The sequence below is a fragment of the Sceloporus undulatus genome, chromosome 2 (genome assembly GCF_019175285.1).
Source record: "Sceloporus undulatus isolate JIND9_A2432 ecotype Alabama chromosome 2, SceUnd_v1.1, whole genome shotgun sequence".
Classification (NCBI taxonomy): Eukaryota; Metazoa; Chordata; class Lepidosauria; order Squamata; family Phrynosomatidae; genus Sceloporus; species Sceloporus undulatus.
Genome location: NC_056523.1, coordinates 146,950,772 through 146,968,773, shown reverse-complemented (window position 1 = coordinate 146,968,773; position 18,002 = coordinate 146,950,772). Strand labels below are relative to the sequence as shown.

The 18,002-nt window shown below is 44.7% G+C and overlaps 1 protein-coding gene across 1 annotated transcript; it reads left to right on the top strand.

The window, feature by feature from the left end:
* The first annotated feature begins 2,551 nt into the window (after positions 1-2,551).
* On the top strand, positions 2,552-13,128 carry NPTX1 (neuronal pentraxin 1). The gene is made up of 5 exons (XM_042454439.1): positions 2,552-3,095; positions 3,421-3,628; positions 4,928-5,172; positions 6,388-6,567; positions 8,722-13,128. Exons 1-5 carry the CDS (start codon positions 2,604-2,606, stop codon positions 8,941-8,943), a joined length of 1,347 nt encoding a protein of 448 aa, XP_042310373.1. The 5' UTR covers positions 2,552-2,603; the 3' UTR covers positions 8,944-13,128.
* The last annotated feature ends 4,874 nt before the right edge of the window (positions 13,129-18,002 follow it).

Sequence of the window (18,002 nt, the reverse complement as noted above, 5' to 3'; positions counted from 1 at the left end):
TGCCCCCCTCCTCCTCTGCCCTCCAAGCCCAAGACCAGAAGAGTGGCACTACTCTCACCTCCTCCAGAGAGACACATACCTGTACTCACCCCACACGCCCCCCCAAAGGCAGCCATGAGGCCCATGGGCCAGTCATGGGCATGATCCTCCTCCCACCAAGGGTTTGGGTGGGGCTACTCAAACCCCCATCCCCGAGGCCAAGAGCCGCACGACCTTGTACAAGTCACACTCTCTCAACCTCAGAGGACGGTCTTCGGCATGGTGAGTGTTGTATAAGATCCTGGAGCTCTTAGCCCCATCCAAACCCTTGAGGGGGGCAGGAGTAGGATTATGTCCAAGGCTGGCATGGCTCTCTCTTTTACACACACAAAAGCATCGCTGGGTCAGTCTAAGAAATCAGTAGGCGAAGGGATCTTGTTGCACGTCATGCATCTGAGGCAGTAGGCTCAAGTCTAAGGAAGCTCAGGTGCCACCTTCCTTCCTTCCTTCCTTCCTTCCTTCCTTCCTTCCTTCCTTCCATCCATCTTTTCTGACTTTTGGAGACCCGAAGACCCTAAAACTCTGCGGTTTTCTTGGCCAGATTTATGCAGAGAGGTTTTGCCATTGCCATCCTCTGATGCTATATCTATCTATCTATCTATCTAGATATAGTATTTATCTATATAGATAGATGATATAGCTAGATAGATAGGTATAAATACACTTTGTTGTTTTGTGTCTTCTGGCGACTCTAAGACCCTAAAAAATTGGGGTTTTCTTGGCCAGATTTATTCCAAGAAGGTTTGCCATTGCCATCCTCTGAGGCTATATCTATCTATCTAGATATACCATCATATGATATATCAATAGTCCCCAAACTGTGCCCTTTAAGGGATTTTGGACTACAGCTCCCAGAAGCCCTATCCATGTTGGCCAATAGTCTGAGATTCTGAATCCCTTAAAGGGCAGTTTGGGGACCATTGATCTAGATGGATATAGATATATGTTGCTGTTGTGTGCCTTCAAGTCTTTTCTAAGACAAGCCCATCATAAGGTTTTCCTGGCAAGATTTGTTCAGAAAGGGTTTGCCCTTGCCATCCTCTGAGGAGGCTGAGAGAGTGTGACTTATTGCCCAAGGTCACCCAGTGGATTTCCATGGCTGAGCCGGGATTCGAACCCTGGTCTCCCAGTGTCCTAGTCCAACGCTCCAACCACTGCACTACACTGCCTCTCAAGCACAAGGGGATCATAGGCTCCACTGGTGCTCCCCTATCCCCCTTTTGCAACCATCAAGTCCCAGCAGGCAGCCCTAAGACCAGAGGCCCTCACCCCAAAGGAGGAGCAGGCACCGCCAAAAACGAAGGACCTTCAGGACAAAAACGGAGGACGTGACCAAAAGGAAAGCTCGAAACACGTGATCAAAAGAAAAGCTCGAAGTAAATGCAGTCTTCTTAGTCCTGCTCAAAATGGAGGACCTTTTGGAACTCCTCGTTTGTACGAAATGAGGCAGTCTGACCCACTTTCGCACCCGTGGCTCCATCCTTTGGGAATCCTGGGATTTGCCCTTCAGCGAGGCACCACTGCTCCCCTTTGGGCAGAGAAGGCCAAAGAGACTTCAGCTCCCAGAATCCCCAGCCAGGTTGGCCAGAAATCAGGGAATTCTGGGAGCTGAAGTCCAAAACACCCGGAGGACAAAGGTTTGGGAAACTACTGCTCAGGCATCCCTTACTCGGGCTGCATCCTAGGAAGAATCCAATTGGACACTACTTCAAAGGCCCTAACTCCAAGGTCTGGAATTCTGGGAAGTGCAGTTGGTTGGGGCACTAGAGCGCATTATCCCCACAGTGGGGAATGCAGCCCTAATAGGGAGTGCCTCTAGAGTAGTGGTTTCCAATCTTGAGGCTTCCAGGTGTTTTGGACTTCAGCTCCCAGAATCCCCGACTGCTGCCTGACCGGCCGGGACGCTAAAAGCTGAAGTCCAAAACACCTGGAAGACTCAAGATCGGGAATTCCATAAAGTGACCGTAAAAGTGGTGCCAAACCGGATTCTCCCTGCAGTAGGGAATACAGCCCTAGTAGGGGGTGCCGCTAGTAGAGCATTGGTTTCCAAACCTTAGCCTTCTAGATGTTTTGGATTTCAACTCCCAGAATCCCTGACTCCTGACTGGGGATCCTGGGAGCTGAAGTCCCAAACCCTTCGCATTTCCAAGAGTGGGGATTCCACAAAATGGCCCTGAAAGTGGTGCCAAAGCGGATTCGGGAATATAGCTTGCCTCTAGCAGAGCAGGGGCTTCCCAATCTTAGTCCTCCAGATGTTTTGGATTTCAACTCCCAGAATCCCTGACTCCTAGCTGGGGATCCTGGGAGCTGAAATCCCAAACCCTTCGCATTGCCCAGACGGGGGATTCCCTCCAGCGGCCCTGAGAGTGTGGCCCAGGCGGGGGTCTTCTTCCTGCTCCCAGGGAAGGACAGCAGGGAGGGGGAGGCAATTAAAGCGGGATTCCACCCCGTTTGTGACGTCACAGGGGGAGGGGTGTTCCCTGCCCGCCCTCCCGCCATAAAAGGCCCGGGCTGCGCAGCCCTCCGCGGGACAGCTCCATGGTGCTGGCGGTGCCTCCAGGGCCATGCCTACTGCTGCCGCTGCGGGGACCCTTTCGGCCATGGGGGCCTCTGCCCTCCGCTGGAGCCTGCTCCTGACCTCCCTGGCCTTCCTAAGGGGCTGCTGCGGACAGAGTTTCGGCCAGACGCGCTTCATCTGCACCTCTGTGCCGGTGGACATGGACATGTGCACCTCTTCTATGCAGAGCGGGGCAGGAGGGGGCCCCGGAGGAGAGGACCTGAAGAGCACCGTCCTCCAGCTGCGGGAGACGGTCCTCCAGCAGAAGGAGACCATTATGAACCAGAAGGAGACCATCCGGGAGCTGACCACCAAACTGGGCCGCTGCGAGAGCCAGAGCCTCGTGGAAGGGGCAGGCGGCGAAGGCGGCCGGAGGAAGCAGCCCGGGGCCTCCGGCAAGAACACCATGGGAGACCTCTCCCGCACCCCCGCCGCAGAGACCCTCAGCCAGCTGGGCCAGACCCTCCAGTCTCTCAAGACCCGCCTGGAAAACCTGGAGGTACAACCGCCCTCCCTCTGCATTCCCCGGGGCTTCGAGAGGGAGGCAGCTCTGCAGCAAAAGCCGGGCTGCATCCAGATTGGAGAAATAACCCGGTTTGGCCCCGCTTTAATTCTATGTGGCTCTTTGCTATGGAATTCTGGGAGCTGGAGTTTGTTGTGGGACCCAGCGGAGCCCCACAACAAACTCCAGCTCCCAGAATTCCATAGCAAAGAGCCAGACAAAGAGTTAAAGCGAGGCCAAACCGGGTTATTTCTCCAGGTTTTGCGACAACCCACTTATATTCTCCTTCTTCTCTTTCTCTCTCCGATTCCCCTCTGCCCAGCAATTCAGCCGGATGAATTCCTCCAGCCAAACCAATTCCCTGAAGGATATCCTCCAGAACAACATCGACGATTTAGAGAAGCAAGTCCTCTCTCGGATTAACAGCCTGGAGGAAGGGAAGTACAACCCCAAGAACGAGTCGGAGGAAAGAGGGAAGATCGAGAGCACCTTGACTTCCCTGCACCAAAGGATCAGTGACTTAGAGAAAGGTAAGGGAGGCAGGGAGGGAGAAAGAAAGCAGGAAGGAAGGAAGGAAGGAAGGAAGGAAGGAAGGAGAGAAATAAAAAAGGAAAGAAGGAAGAGGGAAGGAAGTAGGGAAAGAAAGAAAGAAGGAAGGAAAGCAGAAAGGATAGGCGAGAAAGAAAGAAGGAAGGAAAGAATGAAGGAAAGAGAGAAGGAAAGAAGGAAGAAAAGAAAGTGGGAAGGAAAGGGAAGGAAGGAAGAATAGAAAAAGAAGGTAAGAGGAAAGGAAGGAGAGAAGGAAAGAGGGAAGGAAGGAAGGAAGGAGAGAAAGAAAGTAAGAAAGAAAGAGATGATGGATTGAAATGGTCAGCATTTATTCCCAATAGTTGTCCATTTGCAAGGCGGCCGTTCTCCTCTGTCCCAGACACACACAGCCCCCCCCCCCTGACAGTTTTGCCCTTCTCTTGTTTAAACAGAGCAACTGTGCATTAAATCCTGAGCAGATTCAGCTCTGCGGTCACAGAGAAAAAAAGGTGGCCATGAGGTGATATGCCCTTGTTCCCCACTGATAGTTCCCCATGCTGGAAAGAAATACTGCACCCTCCTTCTCCCAGTAAAGCATCTTAGACTCAGCACACTCCGAATGTGGAAATGGATCTTCAGTTGCCCAGCCTCGTATGCTTGCGTACATTGAGGTCTACCCTCTAAGTGACCTAGGACAAGGAGTTGCGTATTTCTCCTTTTTCTAAACATTGTGTCTATCCCAAACTTAAGCTGGGCCCATTGTTGAGACCATACGCATCCTCTGCTTCTTTTGCTATTTAGGAATGATTAGTTCTCCTTATCTTTGCAAGCCTTTATGACTTTTTTATTTTTTAAAAAAAGGTGTGGGGGAGGAGTGAGAAAAAGACCCCATTCTCCAAGCGCTGTCCATGTGACCAGGATTAGAGCACAGAAATGTACTAGAGGGATTTAAATACTGCCATCTTAAGGCTCATTATGTAATGGAAAGAAAGAAAGAAAGAAAGAAAGAAAGAAAGAAAGAAAGGACTTGATCTCAGTAACAAATCTGGGGAAGACTATTCGGCTCTGACCACTATCCATGGTACTGAAAAGGGACTCGGATATTCTTCTCTTATCTTGTAATCGTGTCTCTTGTGGTTACCCAAAAAAAAGACCTCCCTGTGCAATCCTGTACATATTTATACATAAAATAAGACCCACTGAGTTCGGCTGAGCTTATTTTCCAGGGAGGTATGTTAAGAGAGTGCAGTCTTAGTGTCCCCTTTCGACAGCTTGCGAACTCCCTTTCTATCTTCCCCCAGGCCAGAAAGATAATAGGCCAACAGACAAGTTTCAGCTGACTTTCCCCTTGCGAACCAACTACATGTACGCCAAGGTGAAGAAAAGCCTTCCTGAGATGTACGCCTTTACTATCTGCATGTGGATAAAATCGAACGCTTCCCCTGGTGTCGGTACACCCTTCTCTTATGCAGTACCTGGGCAAGCCAATGAGTTAGTCCTTATTGAGTGGGGCAACAATCCCATGGAGATCCTTATTAATGACAAGGTAAGTCGCACTCTTCTGGTTTCTAAAATTTTTGATTAAGAAAGTAATAATCATACTATATAATAATAATTACTGTTATTTAGCCCACCTCTCCCTGTGGATTGAGGCGGGTTACAATAATAATAATAATAAAATATATAAATAAATTTATTTATTAAAACTAAACAAAGGAATAAATAAGTGGCAGTGAGATCAGTATGAAATGTATTTCTAAGCAATTAAAATTACACATTTTCTGCAAGTGTGTGTGTGTGTGTATTACACAAGGTGAACATAGAAACCTTTGGATGTTAGTGCTGGTTGATTGTGCAGAGAACAGTACTGGAATATTGGAGCTTCATCTGTAAAGTGAAAACATTAAAAATGACTTTAATCTCTGTCAGTTTCCATCTCTTCTCTGGGCCAACTTAAATGTAACACTCAGGATTTAAAACTTTAAAAATTAGTTGGAGGAGCTTATATTAAGCTTACCCTCCAGGGAAGAAGCTTTAGACTTTGGAAGCTCTGATTCCTCTCTCCATTCACCAGTGCTTCAAATAAAGTCATTAAATAGCACTGTATATATTCACATTTCCCATACAAACATTCTAATGATTCTTTGTTTTTTAAATGTCATGGCACCAAGTCAATGCAAATGCAGGTAAAGAAAGATCTTTGTGCACAAGGCAATTTAGCAGGGATTCTGAGACAGATGAAAATCCTTCACTTTAAAGGCAATGCCTCCAGATTGTTTCACTTTGCAGCATCTGTTTGCTTTAGGCTTTCAACGATGTGTGCTACCTCAGATATATGAAAATATATTTCTAATGTAAGCAATCCATTTTCTGAAAGATTTCTGGTTGCGAAAGAATCAGCTACCTTGTTCCAGAAATTAAGAAGCCAATATATATGTAGCTGATTTCCCAAAATGTGAAAATCATATTGATATTACTTGAAATCCTGTCTGTTACATTTAGGGTATTTAAGACAGTAAGCCTGATCTTGTGTCCTTGAAGGTAAAACAAGCAGCGCCATTAACTTCCCTGAATGTAGATTCCAGATCATTGCAACCCCTTCAGATCTCAATCTGTGTGACTGTCGTGAAAGTTTCCCTCTTCTTAAAGAATGCACCAGATTAAGAAGGACTGGCAGTTAGACCTTTTGTACATGCTATACTCCCTTTCTCTCTTATATGGGTTGCGAGCCTGCAGCAATTATCCTTTTTATTTTTTTCAGGTAGCAAAGCTTCCTTTTGTTATTAATGATGGAAAATGGCACCACATCTGCATCACATGGACAACCCGTGATGGTGTCTGGGAGGCTTACCAGGATGGCACACAACGGGGCAATGGGGAAAACCTGGCCCCATATCATCCCATCAAGCCACAAGGGGTCCTTGTTCTGGGTCAGGAACAGGTAAGACTGGCAGCACAGAAGAAAGGGTTGACCACTGAAGTTTGTCTTTACGCTGTGTAGATTTTTCAGAAATATAATACAGTAGGTCCTTGGTATCCACTGGCGTTTGGTTCCAGGGGCCCCTGTCGATACCAAAATCCATGGATGTTCAAGTCCTATTATATACAGTGGATAGTAAAATAGTGAAAATGGAATATATATATTCAAGCTGTGGGCGCTTGAATCTGTGGCTAAAGTATCCATGGATATGGAAGGCTGAGAGTATAAAGACTGACGCAGAAAGGGCTCAACACTAGAAATAGTGGATTAAATTAAATAGAACTCAATTTCCCCTTTAGAGCTCTGTAAAGATATATTCAAGACACATTCCAGATTCCATCTCAGTACTAGATGCCTGATTTTCATGCTGGATTTATTGGAACCCAGCACAAATGCTAGTGGTTTGGGTGTTGGTAGGTTTCATCATGCATGTGTCAGAGGCCCCTGGTGCCACTGTACTGTGATTATGTCAACATGCTACCTTGACACAGTGTGTCTCTTGCACACACGAGTATAGAAGACCTTTTATAATTATAGTCCCATGGGCCGGCGTTTGATTCTAGCAAATTTCATAGGCTACTGCAAAGCAACCGCACCAGAGGTAGCACTGCAGATTAAGATAGAAATGGAAGATTTTTCTTCTAGAACAGAAACAGTAGAGAACTGGGATTGTGGGGAAAAGGTAAACCCAAATGAAATGAGGGAAGGAGAAGACAATTTTAAAACGAGTAAGAAAACCATGAAGAAACAAGTTCTTTCCTTGGTGTGACACAGATTCATGCACAATGACACATGTGCTCTCCAGAATTTATGTCACTCATGATTTTTTTTTAAAAATGCACTGAAACTGGCCTTCCCATTGAGTAAATGACACATTTCTCCCCTGCACAGGATCTGCAGGGCATGCCATGGTTTTGTCTATTGTGGGAACAATAGCAATGACACATTCCACACCTGTATTTTAGAAGGAGATATGTGTACCTGGGAAGGCCCTGTCCTGATTGCCTGTATGCCTAAAGCTAGCTCAAGGTAGACATGAATATTTCATGTGGAATTACACATCACAGGGCATCCAAACATCCTCCCTCCATTTCTCACAAAAGCAGGGAGTTATTTTCTCCATCGCTTATCGCACAAGTGACATAGCTCGCCCCACCTGCCGACACCCTCACTCAAACACACAAGCTACCCAGAAGCTGAAAGTCATGCTATCCAATTATTTTCATGTAGTGTTTCCATTCATTATATTTTCACATGGAGAAAACTCTCAAAATGTGGGATCAAGTCTAAGCATGACCCATTTTGTTTCTCTCTCACCTCACTGTCAGTAACCTGCCCCCCCCCCCACATAACTGTTTGAATCTTTGCACGTACAAACATGCTCAATCATATTTATTTAAAAATCTTCCTATGCTTCCCTTCAAAGAAAAGGAGGGGGGATCTCAAGATGTAACAATAAATCTAAGAATGACCCATTTTGTTTCTCTCTCTCCTCACTATCAATTACTCACCCCTGGTCTCTCAAACACATCATTGCTCAAATCTTTACATAGACAAACATGCTGAATCTTATTTATTTAAAATATTAAAATAAATGGGAAGTTCTTAGTTTTCTAACAACAGAATGAGTAACAACAGAAATCATAAACTTAAATACAGCTTATTTAGAGATAGCATTAAGCCTCACATACCACATTAGAGATAAAACAGGGATTTATCAGCTTGGGGAAACTACATGGTCTTTGTCACCTAAAACGTAAGAATCTAGGCAAAGGGCATGGAATACTAATCCCATTTCTATTCTCCTTCCTTGCCAACGTACCAGCTGCACTAGAAGCAGCAACCAAAAGTCTTGTAATTTTTTTTTTGTAAAAACCTTTCTATGGAAAATGCACTTCAGAATTTGCACATTCCCTCCCTTGTATTGAAGTCCTCTGATGCAGTCTCTTCCTGCTGACCTTTCTCTGCTACCATAAAAGCTTTCTGGCTTGTTTCAAGAGGTTGTTGTGTCAGGCTGTAGGCTACACCTCAAGTGGGATGGAAGGAAAATTGAGAGAGAGAGAGAGAGAGAGAGATATGTTTCCAATGCTTTTGTTTTCAATTTCTTTATTCAAGGATACCCTTGGAGGTGGGTTTGACGCCACCCAAGCATTTGTGGGAGAACTGGCCCATTTCAACATCTGGGACCGAAAGCTCACCCCAGGGGAGATCTACAACCTTGCCACCTGCAGCACCAAAGCCCTCTCTGGTAGTGTCATAGCCTGGTCTGAGACCAACATTGATATTTATGGTGGAGCCACCAAATGGACATTTGAAGCCTGTCGTCAGATCAACTAAAAGTGCTGTTTCTCCCCTTTCCCGTTTCAGATTCATTTCACCCTTGGTTAACAGACATTCTCCCCCATTCAGGAATGAATTATGGACAAATATATTTTCTTTTTGCTGACTTTCTTCCTTTAAAAAAACCTATTATTTCTCCTAAAGAATCAATCACTTTTTAATTAATTAATTTTTTTTGGTCTAGGAGACTTGAGTCAAGTCTTCTCTAAGGCAACTGGGAACCTTGTACCCTGGCAAGTAGGGGAGGGGAGTTCACTGTTTTTCTCCCCTCCCTTTTTGTTCTTATTTCCCCCCATTTGGATCAAGACTTTTTTCCCTTTCCTTTTTGCTTTCCAAAGTCTCATTATAAATGGTCTAATTTTTCTGGCTTGCCAACTTCATTTTGAAGCCTGAGTGCCTTTGGGCTGGTGCAACTCTTTCAGCACATTTCTCTTCATTTGCATATACTTTCTAAAAGGATTGCTACTCTACTCAAAATCTTTAAAGCAGCCATTCACCTGTGGGCAGATCTTTTATTTTCCTTTTGTATTAAAAATTATTCTCTGAGCGATAGGAGGATAAAAATGCTTTTGAATGACACATGAAGGTGGCTTGACTAGATTTGGGGTGTGTAGGGGGAACAGGACTGTTCTTTTAAACTCTTCAGGTTCCCCTCGTGGTCCCCCACTAACTGGCCATGGCCAGAGCACAACAGAGCCATCTTTGCCCCCTAAGGGTATACGTGAGACTCAGGAGCATTGCCAGGCCTAGGATACTAGACGGCTTGTCTAGATCCTGGCTTATTATATGTAGGAGCCTCCCTCTCCTATCTCTTTTAAAGGAGCTGCAAAACAGCTCCCTTTCCTATTCTGCCTTCATTTTGCTGTACAGCCTAGAGGATCTGCCTCTGTTAGCCATCACAAAGCCTAGTCATAGTCCAGATAGCCCTTCTGCCCAAGATGTTTAATCACTGTTTCTCCCAAAACTCTGTGGCCCACAGATGGCAGAGAATCCCCCTCTTTCCCCTCATTTCTTGCTCATTCCCCAGCAGGCTGTGACTTGCCTTCCCTTCCAGAAGTCCTTACACCCTGGGCCTCTGGCAGAATACTTGGCTGGGAGGTGGGGTTATTTTCTTATTGCTGTATGAAACATTCCCATCCCCTTTACCAGTGCTCCTTTACTCTAAGAGCCATAAACCTGAAGGGCTGGGGGGGGGAGGGGGGCGTGGGTAGTGGCCGTGGGCTGCAAAGCATGCCGTTGCAGTCCGATTCCCATGGCCATAACTGCTGAGCTGAGACTTTTGCCTTTGAAATACCAATTGGGTTCACTGCCGGGGGCAGGATGTATAGAGCAATACGCCTTGCCTGTCCCCCCCTGTGTTTATTGGGCCCAATGGGATGTGAGGTATCCTTTGCGTTCATAAAGGTTAAGAGGTCTTCCTTCACAAAAGGAAGAAGGGAACTGTTTTGAGAGAGAGGTTTTAAGCAAACTTGCAAAGAAACTGGACAAAAGGCAAATCCTGGTCTCATCCCCAAAGCCTTGGGGGTGGGGAGAATAAGGAAGAAACAGGGCCTCTCAGTACATCTCTTTGCTCAAGTGTCGGAAAAAAGCCTGCCCTAGATTTTATTTTAAAAAAACAGCAACATCACAAGGAATGACTAATGGGTTGTATGAGTATGGGGGGCCTTCCCAAACCCATCAAGGCTGACAGCATGCATTTCTTATTTTAATCAAGACACAATTGTTTTTATCTGGAAAGGCACCAGCCATTTTAGGAGACCGAGAAAATGGTAACTTTTGGCCTTTCTTATTGGGATTGTGCTTTGGTTGAACAAGAGTGCATCTTCTTCCCCCTGGAGTGGGAAAGGGTTGCAAAGTGGTGTGTTGTTTCAGTGAAGCATAATGATTCTGTCCCAGTTTGTGGTACCCTTAGATATCCTGCAGGCTTACAGGGGAGGCAAAGGGTGGCCTGTTGTTTCTTGCATGTTCCAGTAGGTGCCTCAGCCGTGTTTTACCTGGTCTAATGCTTGTCTGCTTGCATGGGCTACTGCAGAGCTGTGGGGGTTTGCTGAGTGATAGTTCATGCTTTAAAAACAAATGTCATCCAAGCACATTCGTAGAGGTCAGGTGTGGCTGGAGAAAGGTGGCTAATGATGCAGCGTTCTTCCCCATGATAAATAGCACTACACCTTTTGGGGGTATTTTTTTAAAGCAACAGTTCTGGTGACCATTAAATCAGTGAGAATTGTTCCCTTCAGTTTTGCCCAATCTTGTAAATCCTGGGGCAGTGGAGCTCTCAGTTAAGTACTTGAACTGTCCCAGAGGAGAGCAGCTGTTCTTTGAGCACCTCTACCATGCAATATATACACTGTGCTGGTGGATCAGACTTACCGATGCTTACCAAAGTGGAAAGTGCTTGGAGTTGCCCCTTTGATGCCACTGGGGATGGTCTCTTCCATGCTGGGCTTACTGGGAGTTGCAATTTCAGCATCAAGGTAGCTTTCGTGAGCATGGACTAAATATCTGATCCACCCCAAAACAAGCCTACTGCTTAATACGATTGATGTTCCCTTTTGCACTGAATAATACATGCCTCTCTCAGGTAATGTCCTTTTATATTTAAAAACAAACAAACAAACAAATAGGGATAAAAAAACACAATGTGAGCACTACACAAGCTGTGTGTGTGTTTGCCTAAATACTATCTGACAGTTCCCCAAGACCTCCCTTTAAGGAAAGTATTCACTGACTGTTTTCACAAGTATAGTTCCACTGAGGACTCAATGAGGTTACATAACTTTAGGCCAAGGATGGGGGACAGGTAGTCCTCCACATGTTGATGGATTACAGCTCCCATCATACATAAGCAGCATAGCCAATGGTGAGGGATGATGGGGAGGCACAGTCCAGCAACATCTGGAAGGCCAGATGTTTCCCTTTCCCTTTCTGTGGTTTAGGCAGTGAATCAATCTCTGCCACTTGATCCTAAGCATATAAGTTTCAAAGTAACTTTCCACGGAACTTACCTACAGTGTTTAGAACTGCAGCGTCAGTGTAATATTAGTTAAATGGCATTTACTCTCCCTTGGAAGTTTAGCTACAGTTTGAAACATCAAGCATTCCTGTTTTTGTAAACACACACACACACACACACACACACACACTTTATCTTATTGTAAAAGAAAGGTATTTTTATTAGAAAAGAATATATAGAAAATGAACGGGTATTCCCTGAAAAATACTTTTAAGATTAAGGATAAAAGGATGATAAACTTATTTTGAAATATATAATGTTTTATATGGTTTCATTTTTAAAAGAATTCCTGGTTTGTACTAATAGATTTGCAGCCATCAGCCCTTTGTATTACCTCACCCTCTCTGATCCTGGCCAAGGGCTTTTTCCTGGCTAAAAGGGAGGAAAAAATGTGGGGAGGGATGAAGGACAAATTTGTGAGGCTTAACTGAGCCATTTTGTCCAATTCTAAAGCCGTGGCAAATGAATACTGTATGTAAGACGAATGAATAGTGGTGTAATAAGCAGTTCAAGGTTGATAACTGTTGCACTAATGGAAGGCTGCTGTTTGTTAGATATTGAAGTGGGCCATGTGACCACCCATACAAAAACACAACGCTAGAGAGCTAGGGGAAAAAACCTATCTGAATATAATCAACATAAACCCATCCTAGATACCTTGCTTTTAAACCTTGGCTCACGGCAGCACATTTTAAGTAGTGCTCTTCAAAACCAATCGCCCACAAAATTGTACCTTGAAAGATCGATCTGCAAATGATCCTTATTGGAAACCTCCTTGAAAATAATGATGAATGTTAAGTATAATCTGATGAAGGGGAAAAAGCATGTAAAGGTAAATAAATCCAGTCCAAATTGCATGTGATTTGCCAAAAATTGAAAAAAAGGGTGATAGTGATATAATTGTATATACTGTACAGTGTGAAAGAGGATAAATGTTTCTTGAGTTATCGTTCTGTTAACCAAAGCTGTATATTTTTCCTATTTCTTGCTATCAATCTTTACTGGGTTTTGAATGAGTTGTTGCTCTATCTTACATCCACAATCCACATCAGCGGTTCTTAAAATGCACTGTTTCTACTGGTTTGTCATGCTTTTTTTCCTCCATTTTATTGCTGAAACTACATGGATTGTTGAGTTTATTTTTACACAATAAAGAGTGATGAAAGACACTAGGGGGGGCTTTCATTTTTCAAGTGTTTCTCTCTCAGGAAACAGGAACCTGCATAAGGGTAAAATTCTTCAATCAGCAAGGAATTCTTCCACCAGCGCAAATTCCCCTGGGTGGGAAGAGACATGCCTTGAGCAGCTGAACTGTCAGGCAGCAGGGAGCTCATTTTCACACCTTCTAGGATTGCATCAAGAGATGGTGGCTTTCTGCCACAGTTCTACAACTTGCCCTGGAAACAACAGTATCTGAATGTCCTGGGCCAAATGGACCAGATGACCAGACACTGTCTGCCAGTTGGATGCAACTTGCACATAACCTCCCTTCTCCTGCCAATCCTTCTGTCTAAACAATCAGGTTTGTCCAGCTTTTTGCTGCCTTGGTTTCTTGCTCCAGCACAGGAATCTGCCAGTTATAATTTTTTTTTTGTCCTGATTTTGTATTTGCTTTCTAGGCAAACTAGCCTTGGAAACAAACCACTTGCCTTCTAGGCAAATACAAAGACGGTCTTATCTCCAATACTCAGTGCTTGCCCATCGTGGCTATAGGTCACAGGAGCACCCATTCTATCCATGAGTGCATCTACATTGTAGAAATGATGCAGTTTGACACTAACTGCCATGGCTTCATCCTACAGAATCCTGTGATTTGTAAACTCTTTGGCAGAAAAGGTTAAAGACTTTGTAAAAGTATAAATGCTAGGATACCATAAGTTGACATTTAACATCATGTCAAACTGTATTATTTATACAGTGTAGATGCACCCCATGTCTCTCATCTTCTAGAACTAAAAGCAATAGGGCTGGGTTAATGGCACTGACATCTCAAGCCAACTGCTCCATATCAGACCCTAACTCCTGGAGTTCTTTGGCAGAAAAGTTCCCCACCCATAGGCTAGGCCAGGGGTAGGCAACCTTTTTGAGCCGGGGGCCGGGTTGCTGTCCCTCAGACAACTGGGGGGCCGGAGGCAAAAAATAAATAATTAAATATTTTTTAAAAATGAAATAAATAAATAAATAAACCTGGACAAATGTAGGACAAAATTTTCAAGTGGAGGACACTTTTTAAAAAAATGGAGGACATGCGGAAAAAAATGTTGATTTTTAAAAAAATGTTAATATAAATGCATGTTTCTGAGGTTTCTATAGACAATTGCCCCCCCTTGCCCCCTTGCGCGAGAGGCCAAAGGCCCCAGCGGCAGGACCGGGCTGGAGCCGGTCCCAAGGCTTCGCTGGGCCGTATTCGGTCCACGGGCCGTAGGTTGCCTACCCCTGGGCTAGGCATTTGCACTGATGCTCCAAGAGGCCTAGCTGTTGGAGCAGGAGGCAAAAACACTATTTCACAGAAGACAGTAAGGGAATCTTGTATCTGCACTATCACAGACCATGAAAAGGATGGGAGGACTGCTTTCAATTTGAAAAGTGCATCCAACTGGATAAGGTCAAAGGGAAATGGGTGACACCAAAAGTACCAACACATTTTACTGTCAGTAACTAAGTCTTAGGAGAAGCATTTCAAGCTGTTAAAAGGGGGAGAAACAAAACCATATGGATGCTGAGAAATTACCAAAAGATGGTAGAGGGAGGAAGTGGGCATGGCCATGATCTGCAGAACTTCAGGTGGCTGGATGCCACCACCACCCCAGACAGATTTATTTCCAGGCCCCCTCCTCTGTATTCAGAAATGGGAGGAAGAGAAAAGTAAAGAAATAGCTGGAAATGGAACACCAAGTAGGCCTGGATTAGTACCATGGTGGTCACATTGCAACAGGCAAGCTCCAGTAACTCCAGATCAAGTTCTGGTTTAGCAGATATGGTTAATGGTAACTCTCAGAAGTCCCCTCCCATCCCTTGTTTGTGTTGCCTTCTGCTTCCTGGTTGTCAGGGAAACAGCATCTTGGAACCAGCCTCTTCTCTACTGTGCATGTGACTCCCACCCTAAAGCTCTTCTTTTTTGCCAGAGTTTAATAATGGAGTTTTGCCCTACTTCTTGTAAAAGGGGGAAAAGAGGGTTGAATGGAGGAAGGGAGTAGTTTGACCTTGATCCACAGAAGCATTGAGCAACACACACACACAAGCACAGGATCATTTCAAAAGAGGCAGCAAATTCTTGGAATTTCAACAATACGGAAAGAATTCAATAGGGAAAGAATTACAAGACAGTGCCTGTAAAGACAGTCAAGGTTTAAGACTAGGACGGAGAATCTTTCTGGCTCCCAGTGCAGCATCCTATGACAGGTGGCAGTCATCTGCACATGCATACACGTGTGTGTACAAGCACACACTCTAACACACACACTTTCTCCCATTTCAACTTGCTTCAGTTCCTTAATATCTCTTGAGATTAGAGGCATTTCTTGGAGGGTGTGGTGTGTGGTCTCTACTGGATAATAAGTGAGAGGGGCATGTCTGCCTTCCAGTGTGGAGTGTACTGCTGCATGGGTAGACTGGGGTTCATAGAGACTGGAGGTCCTGGGTAGGTCATGGTCCATCTGTCTGGAGGTGTCAAGGAGACCAGCTGGGTTGTGGTTGGCAAGCCATAGCAAACTGCTGGAAGACTCTTCTGTTGGCAAGTCATGCTTGGACCCCTTCAGGACAACAAGGTGGGTAGACCAGAACAACATGGTACATGGATCATCTGTTCAGGTGCCTTGGTCTACCAGCCATTGGCAGTAAGTAGACCAGAGCCTCTATTCCACTGAGTCTTGATCTACTGCTGAGTGACCATGGGCCTAGCCTAGACTCTGAGCCTAGGGGTGACAACATGAATTACCATACTGGGGTGACACCAACCCTAGTGACACCACTGCCTGAGATTGCTGTTTATCCATCACCATTATGTTACACGTAAACAGCAACCTTGGGAGCCTTGTAACAGGCATTTTGCCTCTGCTGCCCAGCTGATCAATCCAAGGGGGAGGCTGTAATGCAAGCTTTAGAGGCTGCAGAGAGAGCAGCGGTAGGTTGGCTGGGTATGGGGCCCTCCTTAAAGAAAAAGTCCAGGGTTTTTTTAGCTTTCTCTTCTTGGTAAGAGAATGAATAATAGAGGAAGAGCTACATGCTATACAACTCATAGATCTTGGAACAGTGGAGCAGGAAGGGCAGGGGGCTTGAGTCAAGCACTAGGAAATATTAAAATAGCTGTTGTCACAGAGTCCTTCCAGAAATAATGAAGGCTGCTTGAAATTCATACTATGCATACTTATTGGATAGTAGGCTACACTGAACACATGGCAAGCATTTCTAAAGTACACATTGTGCTTGTTTTCATATTTAAGGATGCTTGAAAGATAATGGATGGGAAAAGTAATTTGCCTTCCCTGTGCAAGTACCTGTAAGGAAGCAAAATTAATAACAATCTGCCCACCAATCCTGAATTCCCACCTTAGAACAGTTCCAGGGCCCCTGATGCAATTCCAATTCTTACATCTTGTTCCATACACAGAAACATTGCTTTTTCCATTACATTTCCTAGAATCTAACATGGCCAATGTCCATATTGGCTGGGCAATTTTGTAGTTGTAGTCCAAAAAGGTAATGTTTCCAAGCTCATATACAGCTACAAAACCCGTCCAAATTTTTGTCCATGGTTATACAGAGAAACCATGAATTCAGCAAAGAGTCACAAGAGAAAAAAAGAAAAAAGAAATCACTAGTAAAGCAACGTCATGCACGTCAATACTTCAGAGTCTTGCACACTAGAGTATCACTAAATGTCTGAACAACTAGAACAGCTTTTTGTAGAGAAGCAGAATGTCCCTTTTAGGAGAAGAAATGAGAAACTTTCCTAACTTGACAACCTCTTAGAGCATGTTTCTACTTCCCAAGCAGCAGAGGACTGGGGACCAGAGAGAGAATGGATCAGAGGAGCCTGTAATGTTCATAAATTTCAACTGCCAATGCATGAGCATATGATAATTCATGCCACCCTGGGCCTCATGCTTCCAAACCTAAGTGACTCTTACCAGATGCTTTGTGCATATGTAAATCCATTAATCTGTGAATTGTTTCACATGAGAAGCTAAGCAGCCAGGTGGCTAGAGCTGGCCCGTAAAAAGGAGACCTGCATGTAATTAAGAGTGAGATAAAATCAGGTCAGGGCATGTGAGATGCTGAACATAATCTTCTCCGGACTCTGACACACATGTATTCCTGAGAGCGTGCACACATTAAAGGCTCAGCAATATTTTAGTCCTGGAGGGAATGCAAACAATAAGGGGACTGACAAGCCTTTGATAGTGTCAAGGAAATGCAATGTTTTTTCCAAGGAATATTAAGGATGCTTTTTAGCATTTAACAATGTGATAGCATCAAATCAAAGGGTGAGTTTTCAGGAACGACTCTTGGAAAAATGATTTTTGGAGGACTATTTTTCCATGCTGGCTGGGATATTCTGGGGGTTGTAGTCCTCAAAAGTATATTTTCCATGTTCTGGTCAGTTCTGGTCATCAACTGGTCAGTACCCAGGAAGCATGTCCCAACATCTGGGGGTTGTAGTCCTCAAAAGTATATTTTCCATGTTCTGGTCAGTTCTGGTCATCAACTGGTCAGTACCCAGGAAGCATGTCCCAACATGTTGCCATACAGCTGCAGAGGATCAAAAAACCACTGAAGAAAGGCAAGTGAGGAGAAGGCTTCAACAGGTCAAAACTTTCCCCTGCATTTCAAGATATTTGCTGATATGCCTAATAATGTACAGACAAATCTAATATGTGTGTCTTTCCCCTGAAGAGCCCCCCCTCCCAATAGTGGACTCAGGTGGTGACTGCTGATGAGAATGGCACTAAAACCAGCATCAGAGCTGTTGGAGTGAATGAGGTGAGAACATATGAGGAAATTTGGAAGTGTCTGGGTTGATTCTTGAGTTTGCACATAATCA